The sequence below is a fragment of the Megalobrama amblycephala genome, linkage group LG1 (assembly GCF_018812025.1).
Source record: "Megalobrama amblycephala isolate DHTTF-2021 linkage group LG1, ASM1881202v1, whole genome shotgun sequence".
In the NCBI taxonomy this organism is placed as follows: domain Eukaryota; kingdom Metazoa; phylum Chordata; class Actinopteri; order Cypriniformes; family Xenocyprididae; genus Megalobrama; species Megalobrama amblycephala.
In genome coordinates this window covers 26640275-26661119 of record NC_063044.1, presented here as the reverse complement: position 1 = coordinate 26661119, position 20845 = coordinate 26640275, and the positions used below count along the sequence as shown (strand labels likewise).

The window sequence follows — 20845 nt, the reverse complement described above, 5'->3', positions numbered from 1 at the left end:
TTGGTTTAGGCACAGTGATAAGTTTATTTAGCTCTTCATGTCATATAGTGGTAAAGCACACATTTGCATTTTCGCTATGGGTGTGTTTAATTTACGTTGTAGAACAAAAAGTCAAAGTATCGTTAAGTTATGACGTTGACTAGTAGGTCTAAGAGGAAATCCGCAAACTCTGTTAGAAAATCAACATAGGGCCCAGGGGCTCAATACATGGTAGGTTTCTTACACAAGCACTTCAAATTAATTAAACCTGTGTCCTGATTTCTGAGTAACATTAAGGATATTTTTATAGATTGTTGCGACACCTCAGTCATGACCAATCAGACGGGGCTCATGCTTATTACAGTAGCCTGGTGGAGTAGACTCATTAAGACTGATATAGTCATTTGGTTTAAGCCAGGTTTCAGTAAGGCAGAGTACATCAAAACTATTATCTGTGATAACTTCATTTACAATAACCACCTTAGCTGTGGGCAATCTAATGTTTAGGAGCCCAAGCCCCAGAAAACACCAACTAAAACTCTGTACAAGGTTCAATCAGTAACTGGAAGGGCCCTGAGCAGGAGACCAAGTGGAACTTGTGACACTGAGAGTGGGCTGCCTGCATGAAGACCCATTCAATCCATGGTGGAATCCACTGCCGGTGTCATTCTCAGGTGCCTCTGGCTTGTCCAACACCAACCCACAAGCTCATGGAGACATTCTGCGATGGGGTTCACAATGTTTCCCTAACTGCTTCCCTCAGTTACCAAAGACTTCTCCAAAACAACCCCCAGTGATTCTTGTCAATGCTACCTCCATTGAAAGTCCAGCGGCTCTACAATCTGTGGATTTCCCAACTGCCTATTCTCCATTCACTGACGTCTTTTGCCTAAACCAAGCCTCAACGTAATCACCACACTGACCATGGAACTGTGCCATCGACTTGGAACCGGGTAAGCCAGCGCTCCATGGAGGAGTATCCATTATCCATTCCTGAACAAAAGGTCATGGAGGAGCTTTGAAGCTGGGTTACATCCATCCCTCTACTTCTCCTGCTGCTTCCAGTTTTTTCTTCATGGCCAAGAAGGATAGAGACTTTCAGCCCTGCATAGATAGGCCCTGTTGGAAAGAAAATGAAGAAAATATGCACTACTGTTCAAAAGTTTGAGGTTGGTAAGATTTTTAAAAATCTTGTTTTTGAAAGTCTCTTATGCTCATCAAGGCTGTATTTATTTGATCAAAAATACAGTAAAAAATAATATTTTATTACATAATGTGAATATTATTATGACTTAAAATGTTTTCTGTTTTAATACAATTTATAAAGAAATGTATTTCTGTGATGTCAAAGCTGAATTTTCACCAGCAAGCATCCAGTCTTCCTTGTCACAGAAATCATTCACTTGCTGCTAAAAAAACAAACAGAAAAATTACCAATTATAACCACATCAGACCACATTACTTAGATTGTCAATCCTCTCATAAAATCTCTGCCTGATCTCCAGTCTTCTGGTTCTTCTGCTGCTTCCATCATCCTGGTCTCTTGTATTACGGACCCACGATTTAACAAGAGTTTCCACTTCGGATGCTGTGGTCTGGCTGTTTTTTATTCGTTTCAGGCAGCTAATCCAATTGTAGTGACAGGGGTTACTCCTTCAAAAGTTAGCTGGCTCCGGTAAAGTTATACTGTTAGGCAAAGTTAGCTAAAAGTTAACTGCGCCTCCTCAGAAAAGTGAGCGCACCCAGCAGCAACAGAAGCAGTTTTGAAATAGCTGTCAAATCTGTGTTTGCTATCCGCAATTTTCAAACCACTATTGTTTAAATTGTGTGAATTTTTTAACTACTGTTTGTAAAGTAACCTTGGTCTGTAATGAATTACTTTTTAAATAAAATGAGCAAAACACTCTTTGTGGTAATTGGAGCATTGCGATAAGATGACTCTCAATCTTGAGGCTTAGCCTACTACTGAGCAATTTTAACATTCACAACATGCAAACATCAATAAAAATATTAAAGTTATTAAAAACAATCAACATGTAGTAAGAAACACAAAAAGAAAGTTGGATGAACACGGTAACACTTTACTTGAAGGGGTGTGCATAATACTGACATAATCCCTTCATAATCATGACATGACACGTGTCATGAATATGAAGGAGGTTTTATGAATGTTTATGACAACTGTCATTAAGTCTCATTCGCTCAATTATGTCATTTTTAATGCAAAGATGACATTGTTTGAGATGTCTTTGTTACGACAACTTGACATAAACCAATACATCATAACCTGTCAGTGTCTTTGTCATGACAACTTGACATTAGCAAAACATCATAACCTGTCATAAACATGGCATAGCAGATTAATTATCAAACTTAAAAAACTACTTAGCTTTATGGGTTAACATTACATTACATTATTTTGGTAACACTTCAGTATAGGGAACACATATATAAACGATTAACTATGACTTTTCCCTCAATAAACTCTTAATTTACTGCTTATTATAGTTAATTGTTAGGTTTAGGTATTGGGTAGGATTAAGAATGTAGAATAAGATCATGCAGAATAAGGCATTAATATGTGCTTTATAAGTACTAATAAATAGCCAATATTTTAGCCATATGAATGCTAATAGTAATAAGCAATTAGTTAAAATACCCTAAAATAAAGTGTTACCATTATTTTATAACAGTTGAAATTGTCTATTATCTGACCTTCTGTTGGAGGAAACTTAAAAAAACAAAAAACAAAAAAAAACATGAAATGAAAAATAGTCATGACGCTGTTATAAAATTATTTGTCAGAGTATTGTCACTTAATGACATTTTAATGACAAGTTCAATTTGTACCACTGTACTTGAGGTCAAGATACATATTTATGAGCTCCCTGCCTGAGAGAAAATCAATAACAGACATTACAATGATTTTAATGTCAAATATGCAGCAGGTGAAGCATGATTTTTAACCCTAGAATGCATAAAGGGGGTCAAATTGATGCGGAATTGTCACAGATCCGCCAGGCTCCACCATCAGCCAATCACAGCGCACTCCCTCAGCAGAGTTCTAATCACACACCTGTTCCCCATCAGCACCTCATCACCACAGATACTTAAGCACACCACTCACCTCAGTCAGTTGTCCTGTCTTGTTCTTATGAAGGACTCTCTAAGTCAATCTCCAAATCCTCAAGGACTCTTACCTGTTCCACTCCAACGTGTCTCCCCGGTCTTCGTGCTTTGTCATCTGTGTGTGAGTTTACCTACCTGCTACATGTATCCATTCCGTCAACCAACGACCAGCCATCCACGATCTGCATATCTGTAAGACAAAGGTCTGTATCAGTATTCTGTTACCACTTCACTAAGTTTCCATCTACTGCCCACTTACTTGCATTACTGTGTTTACTGTGCTGTTCATCAATAAACCATCACCTGTTTCCATATCTGTTGTCTCCTGCCCTTCTGTCCATAACAGGAATGCTGTTTTTTTGTTGTTGTTTTTTCTGTGAATGCTGTGATTTAAAAAAAAAAATATATATTTTATCAATGAATTTTTATTTATTTGATATTCCATGAATTCTTTAAAAACTTGTTTCTGACCATCATCAATGTAATTTTCATATTTCTTGGTCATAGGATGAAGAAATAATAATAATAATAATAATAATAATAATAATTTGTGTATCACTACCCCAAGAATGCATAAAGGGGTTCAAATTGACCCGTATTCATTTGTAGGGAACAGCACATTCCAGGGCCCAGTTTTTGGCCGGGCCCCTCTCTGTCCGTAACAATGGACAAAAGATTGCTACATTTTGATTGGGTCTTGGTGGACTAACCCAAACAAACTGTCCAACACCATCAGATAAAGTTGCAAGGACAACATCCAGACACCTCTTAGAGCGCAAGAAGAAGACCTCTGGAACCAAGCCCAGGAAGGAAAGGACTTCTCATTGGTCCACATGCAGTTTCTGCCCTTCACACATCTAGAGACTAATTCCTAAGGTTGGACAGTGACTGCCATAAAAATTCTTCAGGACCTCAGCCATGGTGGGAGAGATCACAGTGATCCATCCAAATCCATTCAAAAATATGTCTGGAAACCTTGAAACTGATGTAAACTACACACATCCATTTCATACTTATTCACAGAAAAAGTATTCTCAGTGACGGCTATTTGTAATGCAACACCTTACACAAATTTAGCTGTTAATGTACAAATGAATGAATGCTTGACGGTTCAATCTTTTTCCATCATGTTTGGTCTCTAATTGTTTAGAATATTGCCAAATGTTTTGTTGTGGTGGTTTGGAAATTGAGAAACGAATTAGTAAACTTTTTTTATTATTATTACTGGAGAAATATAGAGTACAGATAAGCTCAACAGAATTTTCCTTAAGCAAACAAAAATTTAACCAAGTTATAATTCCTTCTGCAGTTATTAACTATATACATATTTATACATACATACACACATGCATACACAAATAAACGTAACAATCATATACATGCACATGCCATCTAAGTATACATTGTACATGCATTGGTAAACTTGATTCTTGATTCTTCATGCTCCTTCCCAACCATTCTTTCACATTTTGAGCCTGATGAATCTTGACATTGTCATCCTGGAATATGGTTAGATATGTCTTCCTACAATGTTTTTTAAAAAATTAAAAGCTACACACTCTATCAGTTAGGATTAGAAGAACTGTTGCCAAACATATAACATGCTAGAAACATAATAATAACAGCAGTAATGATCCGGTCATGTATTTGCCTATTAAAATCCAAACAGCAACTTTTTTGTCATTATTTGTTATATTTACTTAATTCATGTGTTAATTATTTAATATATGTTTAAATAAATTTGTCATGAAAACAAGTTGTGACAGTAACTGTGTAAAATGATTATATTTCAAAAATCAATTGGAGCAGAAAAATAAATATATAAGTTAATGCAAAATGTGCCTTATGTGTAATTTATATGTTTTTTTATTTGAGTGTTGATCAAAATGAGTGTCCATCCATCCATCTGACCATCCATCTATAATGATTAACAGATCATTATTTAATGTAAATTAAAATGCTTACAAATGTCATTAAACTTTCAATTCATATGATCATGCACTTCTTAAAAATCTATATATGATGCAAATGAGCTGCTGCTCCCTGCCTAAGAGGGTGGAGCTTCAAGCGCTCATTCTCATGTTCAGTCCAAACCGGATTCGGACAACAATGCCTACAGAGCCAGAGTGGAGATAGAACAGGTACTGTTTAGTGTAATTACGGTAGTAACTTAAGTTGTCATCTTGCTTTTATCCATTATTAGTAGAAGCCTGTTGTACCAGACCCCGTCTGAATGATGACCAAAACTTTACTGATGAGTTTTATAACGTTTATTTTACTTTTCACAAAAGAAGCATCATCTGTTTTCAGTCCAGACAATCACTGTAAGAGCTTAAGCAGTCTGGTGTAAAACGATTAGCGCAGACATAAACAAATTTAGGTATATGGGGGCGCATTCCCTTCAAAAATAAAACTAATCCACTGCGTCTTCAGCAGCTCTGATGTCAGGAGTACATGAAGACTGTTATGTTCACTCTTATGTTCACATTCTTGTCACTACAGCTACAGAAAATGGCGGACTGTGTACAACTTGCTCAGGGCAGGTCTATGCTAATACGGCAGAGTCCATCAGCAGTCATGGGAGGGGCCTGTGGCTAATGTGACATCACCTTGCCCAGAATCTGCAAACGACTTGTTCAAAGACGCTGCTTATGATTTATGGGAATTAAAAAAAGAAGAAGAAGAAAAAAAAAGGAGTGGGTGGATTTTTATCATTATAGGGTGGTTATGTACACACACTGCCAACACACAATTATGTTCAAACACCATGTAAAAGTCAATTTTGCATTTTTGCATACTTTAACTCATCAAATTGCAGTCTGTAATGTGGTCTTTGTTTGTTCTGTTGTGTATTCAGACTTCGGAAACAACTAAACTTAGTATGGGAAAGAATTCACACTTTTATCTAGTTGCTTATTAGCTTACATATGGGCTGTTTATTAGAACTTTTAAAGCAGATATTAATGCCTTATTTTGCAAACCATATTCTACATCCCTTAATCCTACCCAATACCTAAACTTAAATGCTACAACTAATAATTACAGTAATTGGGAGTTTATTGAGGCAAAAACTATTCATCATTTGTAAATGTTTATAAATGTTTACTATTAATCATGTACTATTTATGGCAACTGGACTTATAGCTACTGTAAAAACACTTGTGTAAAGGGTTAAGTTTAACTAAATGCTTGATAAAGAAATAACAACCACATAAATTTGGTGCAAACATGTTTTTATTGCCTCAACACTACAGGACATCAGCAGGAGAAAACAAATCAACTTTTCAAGAAAATACTTGTTCATTTATCAAAACAATGTAATATAAACAGTTTGAACAGTGTTCTCTGATAGTAATCAAACTGACCCCTGTACACTGTTGACCCCTGAACTAAACCCTTAAATCTGCCCGTACCACCAAACCTGTCCTGAACCTCACCCGTATCACACCTCAATAGCAGCAGGAGTGTTTTGCAAAAGAACCCGAACACAAGTACATACCTAACAATTATTTTTTTAAGCAAGTACAAAGTACACTGTAGAATGTTTATTGTCAAATTAACAGTAACTAACTGGAAACAATTATCCAGTAGTTGCTGTATTTCATACCACAGTAAAAATACTGTAAAAAATAACAACAATAGTTTTAAACATACTGTAAAATAAAGTACAGCATTTTACTGTTATTTTATTATTAATATTATTATTTTTAATTTTACTGTTATATATTCAATAACACAAGTTATTGCTTCACATCAACAGCTTTATTTAGGTTTCATCTCTTACATTTCATAGCTGAACTTCAATTGAATATACAGATTTACCAGCATATTAATTTCATCAATGAACAAAATACAATTATAGCCATACCAGTAAAATCTAACACATTGTGCCAGTGGAAAATAAATGTTGGAAATATAAAAATAAAAGTTTGAAGAGTTAAAGAGTTAAATACATATAATTATAAAGTCATTCTTATATTGTTACATTTTCTGTTGAACATCCAGATCTCTCATAGCTAAACAGCTTTATGCATTTGTTCATTTGTAAATGTAAAAAAGTGCATTAAAATATGAACTGAAGTTTAACAACATTTGAAGATTTTCAAGAAGTGCATGATCATATGAATGGAAAGTTTAATGACAATTGTAAGTATTTTAATTTACATTAAATAATGGTCTGTTAATTATTATGTTTAATACGTCTATTAGCAAACATTAACAAGCACATTATCACATATTTCTAGCTATTTAAATATAAATTAACTAATTATCTCTTAAGTGTTATATAATGTTTGTTAAAGATTTATTAAAGTTATTATAAGGTGTTACCAGACCTTCAGAGCTCACTGTTTTTCACAACAACACTGATACTATAATTTTTTTACACTGTACAAACTGTATTTTCTATCCCCCTACACTACCCTTACCCATAACCATCACAGGAAACTGTTCACATTTTTACTTTCTCACAAAAACTAATTCTGTATGATTTATAAGGCTTTTGAAAAGTGGCGACATGGGGTAATGTCCTCATAAGTCACCCTCTCCTTGTAATACCTGTCATACCCATGTCATTATACACATTTGTGTCCTGATATGTCACAAAAACACACACACAGTTCTTACAGTTCTTACAGTACTGTCTGTTTGAGGATTTAATACACATTTATTCTGTTATTTCAGTGAAGTTCAGCTGTATTAGTGTAATGACGAGGAAATAAGAGACTCTAGCTGCGTTCCATTCGACAGGGTCCCTACGCAGTGTTCACTGCTCCCTACTCCCTGAGCACGGTAGATCAGTTGTACTGGACTTCACTGACAATAAATTGTTCATTTGGAACGCCCTGCAAACGTCATCGAAGAAAGTCAAATACAGTGTCGCGCAGATTATAACATAAATAGGTATTACTTTCAAATTTAAAATATATAGAATACATATATAAGTTTTTTACATAAATAATATGTGTTTTGTATGTTTATTGTATTACTATTGCGCTATTAATTGACCATTAACAGATTTGAAGCTGTAACTGTCATGGTCTGGCTCTCATCTCATGCGATTTCTTTTCCATGCACAGCCGCATAGTAAACTCTCTGAGGTAGCCTAAATAAAGTAAAATAAAAAATGTCAGAGCCTCAGCTGCTTTTCAACACTTGTACTTTGTCATGCCTACAACATGCAAATGTAACACTCATCGCCATAACCATTCATAAATACTCTCGTTCATATAATAACAAAATTTATGAATACTCAAAACGCATATGTAAATTCCTCCATCACAGAGCTGTTTAAAAACTCTTTCAATGGCTCTCCTCCATCATAGTTCTGACTGGTGACGCTGTGTGCAATGACAGTTGGGTGATTTGACCTCACTTCCTGTGAAGTGATGTATCTATGTTCCCTTATTCCCTATGCCGTTCGCAGTGCCCTTCGAACTGAACATGTTCGCTCCCTTCGGATTGGAATCTCACTTAAGATGGCGAAATACCCTGTGAAGTCCACTTCGCAGTCCACTTGCGGTCGAATGGAACGCACCTTACTGATTTATCATGGGTAAAATCTCTCTACAGTTTATTCTGAAACATCAACACAGTTTCACTGATGATCCTGACAAAACCCAAAACCCAGGATAGAGCGGCTGAGTGAATGTGGTCTGGACTGTGTGGATGAGGCTCATTGTGTCAGAGACGCTGTAGAAGGACAGAGTTCCTGCACTGTGATCCACATACACTCCTATTCTAGAGCTGATAGACTTTACAGGGAGAGCAGTCACTATCTTATTGTGATAGAATGAGTATCTGGAGGAAGAGCAGTAGAAACACCAGGACTGATCATTAAGACCAAACGCACACTCACTACCCAATCCCTTCCTGCCGATGTTCTTATATGATACTGATATATACACATGTCCACTCCACTCAATCTCCCAGTAACAGCGTCCACACACACTCTCTCTACACAACACCTGATAATAATAATCAAATCTGTCTGGATGATCAGGATACGGCTGGACTGTGCCAGTGTTAGTAATCACTCTGCTCTTCTCAGACAGACAGAGCTGTTTATTCACTGTGTTCAGATCCAGAGTGAGCTGATGGGAATCTGATGGAGAGAAACACATCAGAATCAGGAATTATGAATCTGATCTTTTAATGTATCTGAACTCTTCATGACTCAATGTTCAGTGTATCATCAGTGTCTCAGTACAGCTGACCAGATATCCTGAATCATCATTTACATGATCAATCAGAAAACTCTTCTATCATGATTTCTTTCACCTTCAACAAGAGGGATGGGCAACTGGAGGCTCTTTAAAGTCTCTTTAAATACGGCCCGCTGGATCACTCGGATGATCAAATTTAAAACATTTGAAAGTTGAAGTAATGTAAAGATTGCTCTCAGATTATCTTTAGCCTCATAGCATAATTGCCCAGATCATATTTCAAAGGCAGATATCACAATTTGGACAAAAAATGACATAGGCAATTATGCTATGAGGCTAATGTTATAATGTTAATACTAAATCAATCCAGGAGAGGTCACCATTTCCAGCCGATCCCAGTATTAATAACAGCAATTTAGTTAAAGTTTACTAAAATTAGCAAAAATAAATGAAAATTTGACTATAAAAATCGTGTTTTCACCATCCAATCAGGATGATTAACAGATTATCTTTTTGCAAGTTCAAGGGTCACACATAGCCTATGTTTGATTTGTTTGGAAACGAAATCTGTAATGAAAGATTTTATTGTAAATTGCCATTACACCACTGCACTGCTCACAAAATCCGCTTTCCACCGTCAGGCCGAACGGATGAATGGTAAGGAACGGTTCCAGTTGTATTTCCACTTGAGCCCGGTATGGTACGGCATGATTACAAACCGTTCTCCGCCCGGAATTAGCCAACCGTGCCGAACCGTTCTGCTAGAATGCGAGTAGTGAAGTCGTCACTCAGGATCGGTCACCTTTTGCTGCCTGGCTACCAGTTTCTCCGTAGCTTGCTAAACATGATATTTGAGCAACATGAACAAATATTAATCATACAATTTAAAGAAATAACTAATCATCCTACATAACGCGGTCACTATTTACATTGCATATCGTGTGTTAACTCGTGCGTTACTAAGTCAACGACTGAAGTTATCAGCCTAAAGTGGAAAATGAAGCCATATCCGTACCGGCCAGATCGGATCGGAATGGAATGGGAAAGCAAAGAAAACGGTTTGGCCCCACGGTGGAATAGTGGCGGCTAACCAGAGTTACTTGTCTTAGATTTCAAAGGTAAAATGCATAGTCAACAAAACATTTTTTGCCAAACGAATGACGGAAATGTATGCACTTAATTATGTTCTTTTACATTTTTAAAAATTGTATTTTTCATGGTAATATGTGGATGTGGATTATGGTAATTCAGTATAGAACAACTATTTTTTAAATAGGCACTTTTTAACGAGGCTGAGTTGAAAATGTCTAGGATTGTAATAAAAAATAGGACATCTGTACATTTGTTTGTTGCAGACAATGCAATTGAGATTACATTTGCTGTTGGGGTAATATTGCTTATCAACTGAAAACAAAGTTTCCCATTTGTATTAGCATAATTGCACAAGTTTTATAGTTCATAAAATCTTTAAAAACAAATAGCATCAATTATACATTGATTTCCCTTAATAAAAAGTAAACTGAGTAAGACGGTGTAAAAAGTGCAAGTGTGGATTAGTAATTTGACCCCCTGGTATCAAGGAGAAAAAATGTTGGCCCTTGTCACTATCGAAGTTGCCCATCCCTGCTCTACAGGAACAACATGATGTTTAGGTTTAGTTTCATTGTGTTTTGTTTTGGTTCAGTTCTGTTTCTGTTTGCCTGTGTTCCTTGTCACTGATCTAGTTTCCTAACATTTACCAGTTATTTCCATGGTTACTGTTTTGTTCCACCTGCATTTCATTTAGCTCCTTTTGTTTGCATTGTTTATATAGCCTTAAAGGCTTAGTTCACCCCCCCCCAAAAAAAAAAAAATCAGCCATCACTAAATAAGCCGTTTTTTTTTTTTTTTGTTGGCGCTCCAAAATATTCTCGTCGCTTTATAATATTAATATTGAACCACTGTACTCACATGAACTGATTTAATTATGTTTTTAGTAGCTTTATGGATCTTGAGAGAGGAAGTGTCATTGCTCCCTATGGAGGCCTCACGGAGCCATCGGATTTCAACTAAAATATCTTAATTTGTGTTCTGAAGATTAATGAAGGTCTTACGGGTGTGGAACGGCATGAGGGAGAGTAATAAATGAGTGAATTAACCCTTTAAATTTGCGAAGTTCTTTGACTTGTGTTGTTCATGCTACCACATGTTTTCCTGTGATCTTCATAGTTATGGATTATCTTCTATTATCTTTTTGTTTTTATTTAAAAGTGCTACAATTAGATCCCCTTCTTGTTTTTGCCTGACCAAACTGTGTAAAGAACACATTCAGTGAGTTTTTCTGCTTGTTTTCTTAGTGACTTACACTGTAGGAAGTCGTTCCTGGTCTTGGGATTCATGTTGGTGAATGTGACTGTGGAAATAAACAGACATGAACAGTGTAAAGAGAAATAAGATAAAATACATTCATTTCTAAGGCATTTCTAATATGATGCTCTATAATATTAGATGATGGATGATCATTTCTGAGAGCAGATGAATCTCCAGGGGCCTCATTTATTAAACACACGTATCGGATTTGATCCTAAATTCTATGTATTTCATCCTACATCATGTATAAACAGTCTATGGTATAAACACTTGTACATGATGATGAGTGCCGTACTACAAATCCATCAAGGGATATTTGTGGATGTGGATTTGACGCTCTTGTTCAAATTACACTTGAAATAAAGATGAACTGTGATTTATAAAGTGGGATGCATTAAAGAACGTTTTTTTTTTAAATCTCAGGAACATTTCAGAAAATGTTGTACGTTCACATTCAGGATCTTTCTACACACGTCTGTATAATGGAGGCGCAGGACTTTACCTCTGCCAGAGATCTTCTTGATCTCCTCTTTGCAGAAATCCTCCAGTTTGTCTCTCAGCTGACAGACAGATTCTCTCATGCCATCAAAAGAAGAGAGAGAACTGAAGGGATCGTCAGGTTCATCTGTAGATTCATGAGGTGCTGAGAGAGACTGGAAACTCTACAGAAAACACAAATCAAAACTTCAGCCAATAACCTGCTCTATATCAGATCTGTACTGCTCTTGTTGATCTTCAGTAATCCGCCTCAATCCAGCACTTTCACACAATCAGAAACGTACTCGGTTACGAACGTAACCTCGGTTCCTGAGATATAGAACGAGTACTGCGTATGGGGGAAGGTCTCCTTTTCCCTCGCTGCTGAAGCCTTTTTCAATAACGCAGTGTAAAGGCAGGAACACACCAAGCCGACGGTCGGCCGTCGGGCAGTTTTTCTTCGTCGGCCGACTAAGTTTCCTCAGTGTGTTCCACACCGTCGGTTGAAGTTGGTCCTCGTCGGCTTTTTTTCGGCCGATTTGACATGTAGAATCGGCGTCGGGCCGTCGGCGAGAGACAGAACTCTGATTGGCTGTGTAGTATAGCAAACCAGTCAGTTCACGAGAATATAAGCAAAAGTTATGAAAGCAAGCAAATAAGTTATGACGGCACAGACATAAGGTTGTTCCAATTTTACGTCATCTTACCTGAGCAATCGGATGCACGAATATTTTCATAATAACATGAGCGGAGTGGAATAAAGAACATGATCAGCATGATTGATATTCAAAACGGTAAGCAAGCCCTGCTTTATTTATGGTTTGTAGGCTATACATGCAGTCATAGTTTCGCTTTCCGTTTTTGAATGACGAATATAGACAAATATATCTGCTTAAATAGACAGATATCTCATTTATACGCAGGCGCAGAATGCGTGTGCTAGTTGACAGTCGGCTGAAGTTCTTTCGGTGTGTTCAAGCACATATTTTTCCCAGACGCAGCCGACGTGAGCCAACCCTGCAGTCTGCTTTCGTCGCCACTACTTCGGCGGCGTCGGCTTGGTGTGTTCTGGCCTTAAGACTCAGAGGCAAGACTCATGTTCTCGCAGTGAAAACATAAGGTCCTGGTGAGCGCCTCTGCGTGGGACTTGCCCAGACAGCCGACGCACTCACCGTGCCCGTCGTCGTCGTCATGCAGAGGGGCTCTGCATGTGCCACAGTTGTGGCGCGGCATTTGCAACAACGCCGCCGCCGAGAGAACGGCGATTGAGGGCTTTTAGAGCGGCGTGAGCCGCGGGAAAGCTCTGGTTAGTGGATCTGAAACATCATAAGGACCCTTAAGGCACGATCCCAAGGTCAGGTTTTGTTTAGTTAGTTTTTATAAGCCTTACTAATATACAGCCTCACTTCCTGTTTGCAGTCTTCATGGACAAATTCGTCAATGTGTTACAGGCAAACAGTTAAATAAAAATCAATCTTATCAGCTTTGTGTCATGTTTTGGATCTGTATTTTCTGTTAATTGTTTTAGCTCTAAGCTTTCTTGTGCTGTCCTTTGCCTGTGTGTTTCCATGGTGTCTGATTTGATTAGTCTTTGAGTCTAGGTGTGTCTTGTTAATTAGCTTATCTGTCTATTTAAACCATGTGTTTTGTTCTGTTCATTGATCAGTTCTATGTTATATTTTTCTTTTATATTTATGTTATATTCTGTTTGTTTCTAAGTGAAGAGTGTTTTGTTTCTAGTGCTTTTGTGAATTTTTTTTTTTTTTTTTTTTTTTTTTTGTGCTGCACTTAGCATTTATCCTTCATTTGCAACCACGTGTGACAGAAGAAATAAATCCACACAGCATAAATGTAGGAACAGGCAAAAAGCTTCTATATTCAATAGATGACACCAGAAAAAGAACACAGGAATCACTGGGTTTAAATAACAAGGAGAACTAATGAGATAGAGAACTGAACAGATGAACGTGATGAATAATCCGACACACATTGAGAAACTGGATCACAGGGAAAAAACACAATGGGCTTGTTCGAGATGCATCAGCACTGCGCAGACCGATCGGCGTATGACATCACATTACCGCGAGAGTGATTCAAAGGCATAAGGAGTCGTATGCTGTCTAATCGCTCTCGCAGTACTTTGATGTTATAAGCCGATCGGTCTTATGAAACATAGGAACTCTGACAGTTTGAAGATCTCCTGACCCAATTTTGATTATAATTAGGCCTACTGAAAGTACAAATAAAAGATTTCATTAAAAAGATGATGAAAAATCTATTTGGGTGGAAATTGACACCATCAAGTTCACTGATTTCATCATGACATAAGAAATCAAAAGGAAAAATTAGTTAATGGTGTTTGCCAACTAAATATTTATTCCAGGAAAAAAAAAGAGCTCAAAAAATGTTTCCTATGAGATTTTCCAGGTCTTTGTATGTGTGTCTCTTTAAACAGAAGATGATCAGATGAGAGTCTGACTGATGATTATATGATAACAAGCACTGGACTGAATCTGACTCAATTCCTGACAACATCTCAGTCAGCGGCTCATTCTGCTCTCATGAAATGTTTCTCTTGCTCAAGTCCACTATGATCCTGTTCTTCTAGATCTCTGTTACCTGCAGGAAATGGATGTGATGGTGTGTGTGTGAAAGCTGCTCCAGCTCAGCGTCTCTCCTCCTCAGATCATTGATCTCCTGCTCCAGTCGCTCCATTCGTCCTTCAGCTCGACTCACTGCAGCCTCTTCCTGATCTCTGATCAGCTGTGTGACCTCAGAGCGGCTTCTCTCAATGGAGCGGATGAGCTCAGTAAAGATCCTCTCACTGTCCTCCACTGCTGTCTGTGCAGAGCACTGTTAGGACACACATCACAATCACACAGTGGCTTCAGCGGGACTGACAGAGTCCAAACTGAGACGTCTCTAACTTCTCTTCTTCTCCAGACTCACCTTATGAGACTTCACAGCCTCTCTCAGCTGCTGAAGATCTTTCTGTCTCTGCTGGATTCTCTGACGGATCTTCATCTGCGTCTCCTTCAGCTGTTTCTGGAGGACAAACCAATAAATGACATATAAAACTACTATCACAGCATAAAAGTTACATGGATCCAGAATTGGAGGAGGGTTAAAGATCAAGCATGGTAAGTTTATTCTGTAGGTTCAAACCACAGATTCATAGTTTCCTGAAATGAGATTATGAATGAATATGAAACTGAAATGTCAGCAGTATTCTATCAGTGTCTAGTTTTATATGAATAATTCACCATACAGTTGTAATTCTGTCATCATTTACTCTTCCTCATGTCGTTCCAAACCTGTATGACTTTCTGTCTATTGTGAGACACAACAGAAGATATTGTAAAGAATGTCTCAGCTGTTTACAGAGGTAAAATAAAATATGGTGACACGTCAATAACATCAAACCTCTTTGGTTCTTGCATGTCACTGTCACATGACTAAACATCATGATGTCATGACACAAGCATGTGTGAAGTTTGATGTTTTTGATGTTTGTTGATCATATTTGATTTGGGCTCCACATACATAAGTTGATCAATGATTTGATTTGATTTGATTTGTGAATCAAAATTTGGCTAAAAAGTGTACCTATTATAATATGTTTTAAAAGAATATAATAGTGAACTGAATGTAATGTTTTCAGACACATAATTCCATGTTAATTGCCATTAAATGAAAATGAATTATAGTTTTAATTTATTTAAAGTAATTAGCTGAACTTAAGGGTTATTTTTTGACCCATAAATATAGGACTGAAGTACATCTTCTTCCCCCGGTTTCACAGACATGGCTTAAGCTAGTCCTAGACTAAAATGTATGTTTGAGCTGTTTTAACTTAAAGAAACTTGCACTGAGATATCTTAAAATATGTCAGTGCAATTGTTGTGTCTGAAGATGCACACCAGTAATGTTTTTTTTCTGAGACACATTTATAAAAGCTACTTAAATGCCCTAATTTATGTAAGGCCTAATCCTAGCTTAGTCTAATCCCTGTCTGTGAAACTGGACCCATATGTAATTTCAAAATTCTAATGCCTTGAATTTTGTGTAAAAATAAATAAAATGTAACTGTGAAATGTACAGAAAGCATGGACGGTAAACTAAAATATACTGTAATAATGAAGTATATTAACTTTAAATATACTGAATAACATATAATTATAATCAAGTACTTTACATGTGCTTCAGTATTTTATTCAACACATCAAAATAATTGTACTTATTTAACGCATGACAAAGATGATATATTATTAAAATGTACTTTAAAGTAAAACTTTTAATTTGACATTATTACAATATTTAATTTATAGTGTAATTATGAAACAGTCATGAAAGTTTACTTTCTTTCAGTACACTTAAGTGGCTTTTATTATCTCCAAGTATTTAAAAAAAAAAAACTTTTAATTTGAAGTACACTGCAAGTGCACATCAGTACACTTAAGCACACTTACTTTTTAAGAGTTGCTTAGATTACGTTTATGCTTTTTTTCTTGAAACTTTTGTACTCCATTGACTTTCAGTGTATAGACTAAAATAGATGAGACATTTTTCAAAATATCATCTTTTACATTCCACAGAACAAAGAAAGTCAAACCGGTTTGGAATGACATGACGGTGAGTAAACGAAGACAGCACTTTCATTTCTGTTTGAACAATCCCTCTCAGTTCATACCTGTTTCTCTGTCCTCTGTGCTGCAGTTGATACAGTGTTGTGGTTTTTATGTTCAGACTCCTTACACCACACACAGATGCATTGTTGATCAGTGATACAGTACATTTCTAGCTCTTTATCATGTTTATGGCAGATCATGTCCTGCAGTCGTCCAGTGGCATCGATCACTTTGTGTGGCTTACGAGAGTGATATTCCTCATGACGGTCAAAATGAGTTTGACAGAAAGATTCCAGACACACCAGACAGGACTTGACAGCTTTGTATTTTCTTCCAGTACAGACGTCACACTGCACGTCTCCAGCTCCAGCGTAACAGTCAGCAGGAAGTTTAGTCTTCTTCAGTTTCTCCACCATTTCAGCCAGAATGGTGTTTTTACCTAAAGCAGGTCTTGGACTGAAGGTCTGTCTGCACTGAGGGCAGCTGTAGACTCTCTTCTCATCCTCCTGATTCCAGCAGTCTGTAATACAGCTCTTACAGTAACTGTGTCCACAGGGAATGGCCACTGGATCCTTTAGGAGATCCAGACACACTGGACACGTGAACGCATTCTGATCCACTGAAATCCTGGCTTCTGCCATTTTACTGCATGAATACTGAATACTTCAGTTTCTGTTTCCCTGAACTGAGCAGTTGAAATAGTTTCCTGCTTCTGTGTTTGAGTGACGTGTGGAAAGCAGGCGTGTCTGTAAAGCAGCTTCCTCATTTCTGTTCAAGGAGAGACACTTTCCTGTTGTGTTTATGTGCCTTTCAAGTGGAGTCGAAAACATCATAATTATAAGCACATGAATGACCAAGTGAAGTTGTATTTACAGAATTGTAGACTCTAGATGATGATTTCTCCAGACTGGACATTTGGGCAAATATCTGGGCAGAAGTCATGTAGTGTATTCACCTTTAGACTACAGTATTATCACTTTTTATTTATTTTTAAAAAATGTACATTTATTTGCATAACGCTTTTCATAATGCATATAGGTTCAAAGCAGATTTATAGAACTACATACTATGTCAAAGTAGTATTCTTATGTCAGAACGTACAGTTCTAAGATAATAAAAAAGGTCAGTTCGACAAAGGGAGGGAGGGAGGGAGGGAGGGAGGGGTTCTGGAGGTGGGCAAGGGGCCAGTAAAAGAACAAAGATCAGCAGAGATAACAGCAGGAGGCACCAAGGTGGAGCAGACAGAGGAAGGAGCCAGGGAGGAGCAAATAAAAGAGCTGACGGTAGGAGGAGCCATGAAGGAGTGGATGGTGGAAGGGCCCATGGAGCAGTGGACAGTGGAAGGATCCAGGGAGGAATGGGTGGCCGACAAGATTGAAAGTGATAGAAGTGGAGCCCAGGGCACAGACTGAGAGCAGACAGGACCAAGTGACACAAATGGTTCTGGAGACCAGAAAGCGCTGCAGCGATGAGTGTTTGAGGTGGAGCCAGAGTACCAGAGGACTGGGGTGGAGCCGGTATGACTGAAGACCAAGGTGGAGCCGCAGGGAAGGCTGAGCCTAGAGCCGAAGGGGTAGTGGGATGAAGTTTAGATGATGGCCTGTAGATCTGTGGCACAGGCAGAATGACGACTGACTAGGGTGGAGCCGGGGGGATGAGGGAGCCTGGTGGAGCTGTGAGGACAATGGTCTCTGATGGAGCCGAGAGAGGGAGGAGCCAAGGCGGAGCCGACAGGTTGAGGGGCTGAGGTGGAGTGATAGGCACAGATGATGGAGGCAGAGTTATGGGATCCACTTGTTTGGACGAAGCTGGAGAGCGGAAGACCCGAGGCTCATCCACACAACATTGCATTAGAGGAGAAGACAAGTGAATGAAGGGAACCAGCGGAGGCTGGGATGACGGACTGGCTGATTTTTGCAGGAGAAAGAGGTTGGGCGAAGTTAGTGACAATAACACAGACTTGACACAGGGCGATGAAACAGGCTTTGTGCTGGGCAGGACAAGCAGCGATGAAGGAATAGAAGTTTCTGAGCTAGGTGGGACCAGCGGTAACAATGAAGACATATAAAACACAAAGCTGGGCAGGACCAGCGATGACTAACATACATCAGTGCAGGAAGGGACCAACGGTTGAGTAGGTTCGTGGGTGGGCAGAGTGGGAAACACTGCTTCACTGCTCACTCACCTGGTCAGCAAGGAACTCTGGCTTCTCCTCCGGAACGGATGTGGCTGCTGGCTCTGGCTCAATAGCGGGCTTTGGCTAAGGATCAATCTCTGTGGCGGCAATCAGCTGGGTCTCTTGGTCTGCAGTGGGCTCTGGATCCATAACGCCAGTGGATGTGGGTGCTGGGTCTGGCTCTGGGGTTGTAATGGATGTTTAGTGGGGCTGGACTCTGAAACGGATTCCTCTTCCACGTCACTGACTGTAAAAAAGGATCCGTCTACCCATAAGGCGAAGTTGATGTATTCAGCAAGCATCCAGCACGAGCTTCCTCGGGGCATCAACAGCAGGATCTCATCATCCAATCCATTCCAGAACCCCTCCATGAGTGATACGTTGTCGCATTGGCTGGGGTGGTTGATGCCGAAAAACTCCTCCATGAAATCCCCCATGTCTCCTTTTCCTTGGAAAAAAAAAAAAAAAAAAACAGTCCCATTGGGCTTGAGAAAACTCAGACTGGGAGTAACCATAATGGACACGATATCCATATCTTTTCCAAGTCTTGTATTCTGTCATGGTTCAAAAGTGCAATGAAGATGAAGAGAGTCCAAAATGGATCTAATAACAAAAAATATTTATTTTATAAAACAAACCAAGGTAATCCACAGAAGAGAGACAATGTAACAGTGTGTATCACAAAAAAAAAAAAAAAAAAAAACATGACATGACAGTACTGGACAACTGAACTGAAAAACAAAGAGGAACTGAAAAATACAATGATAACAAACTCAAGGGCGAAGAGATGTGCTGATTAAATGAATAACCATAGTAACTAAAGACTGGCAGTAAAAATGGAACAAAGGAACACAGGAAACTCAGGAAATACAAACTAAATACAAACTAAAGGTCCATAAAACTAAAAAAGACAAAACTGAATGTGATTGTGACAGGATGCAGGACAACCACCAAGTAATGCATTACAAGAATCCAATCTAGAGGTCATGAATGCATGAACTAGCTTTTCTGCATCAGAAACAGATAACATGTTCTGTAGCTTAAGCCGGGCACACATTTAACGACTAGCTAAAACATTCTAAGACTGTGCTGAACATACAAGCGATTGTTTCCTGCAACTGAAGCCAATTTAAATACTTACACATGGAATTTGAACACCGACTGTAATCGCAGACTGAACACGACTGGACACGTTTGAGTGCGATCAGTCATAAGTATCAATTTACATTCATAATCGGCCTTACAATCGTTAAGTGTGTGCGCGGCTTTAGCAATATTTCTGAGGTGAAAGTAGGCTGTTTTTGTAACACATAAAATATGACTTTCGAAAGACAAGTTGCTGTAACTCTTTATTGTGATGGTCCCCCAACAGACATTCTACTGACTATAAGTAACTTTGCAAGTACATGTTAACTTACTCTAACCCTAACCCTAACCCTACCAGTCTACTAATACTCTACTAACGCTCAAATTGGAGTTAGTAGACATGTAGGTGCAACATTTCTTATAGTCAACAGAATGTGTTAAAGGGACCATCACAGTAAAGTGAAACACCTAGACCTTTAACTGTAGAGGATGAAGTACAGTACATCCTCCTACAATCAAATTGTATTCTAAGAGATTCAGTGTACAAGTTTTTGGTCCAATAAGTAATACCCCAGTCTTATCAGAATTTAGCACAAGAAATAACTGGAAATTCAGTGTTTTATATCTTTAACATACTCTGTCAACTTGGATAATTTAGAGATTTCACCTAGTTGTGATGAAATCTATAACTGATTATCATCAGCATAACAGTGGAAACTAAGTGCATGTTTTCTAATAATATTACCAAGGGGCAGCATGTATATTGAAAATAGCAGAGGGTCTAAAACAGACTCTTGCTGCACTCCATATTTTACTGATGTTAATGTGGATATTTCCCAGTTTAAATAAACAAAAGT

General features: G+C 38.1%; 1 protein-coding gene across 3 annotated transcripts; it reads right to left on the bottom strand.

The window, feature by feature from the left end:
* Window positions 1–2776: 2776 nt before the first annotated feature.
* LOC125266154 (tripartite motif-containing protein 16-like) lies at window positions 2777–17550 on the bottom strand. 3 transcript variants are annotated; one of them, XM_048186616.1, is made up of 7 exons: window positions 16789–17547; window positions 15048–15143; window positions 14718–14951; window positions 12124–12283; window positions 11617–11664; window positions 3412–3491; window positions 2777–3298 (listed from the first exon to the last, which is right to left on the bottom strand). In XM_048186616.1, the coding sequence occupies exons 1-7, from the start codon at window positions 17365–17367 to the stop codon at window positions 3236–3238; spliced, it is 1260 nt and encodes a 419-aa protein (XP_048042573.1). In that variant the 5' UTR covers window positions 17368–17547; the 3' UTR covers window positions 2777–3235. The 3 variants fall into 3 exon arrangements, with proteins under 3 accessions (XP_048042573.1, XP_048042567.1, XP_048042575.1); XM_048186610.1 differs by lacking the exons at window positions 2777–3298; window positions 3412–3491 and adding an exon at window positions 6849–9211 and having other exon boundaries at window positions 16789–17550; XM_048186618.1 differs by lacking the exons at window positions 2777–3298; window positions 3412–3491 and adding an exon at window positions 9224–10110 and having other exon boundaries at window positions 16789–17465.
* Window positions 17551–20845: the final 3295 nt, after the last annotated feature.

What these genes read in the sequence shown, in the direction of transcription:
- LOC125266154 (XM_048186610.1), bottom strand. Translation starts at nt 17,367, where the DNA reads ATGGCAGAAGCCAGGATTTCAGTGGATCAGAATGCGTTCACGTGTCCA. An exon ending in CACAGAGGACAGAGAAACAG is followed by an intron (nt 15,144 to 16,788) that starts GTATGAACTGAG and finishes TTTGTCCTCCAG; the next exon opens with AAACAGCTGAAGGAGACGCA. An exon ending in CAAGAAGATCTCTGGCAGAG is followed by an intron (nt 11,665 to 12,123) that starts GTAAAGTCCTGC and finishes TTATTTCCACAG; the next exon opens with TCACATTCACCAACATGAAT.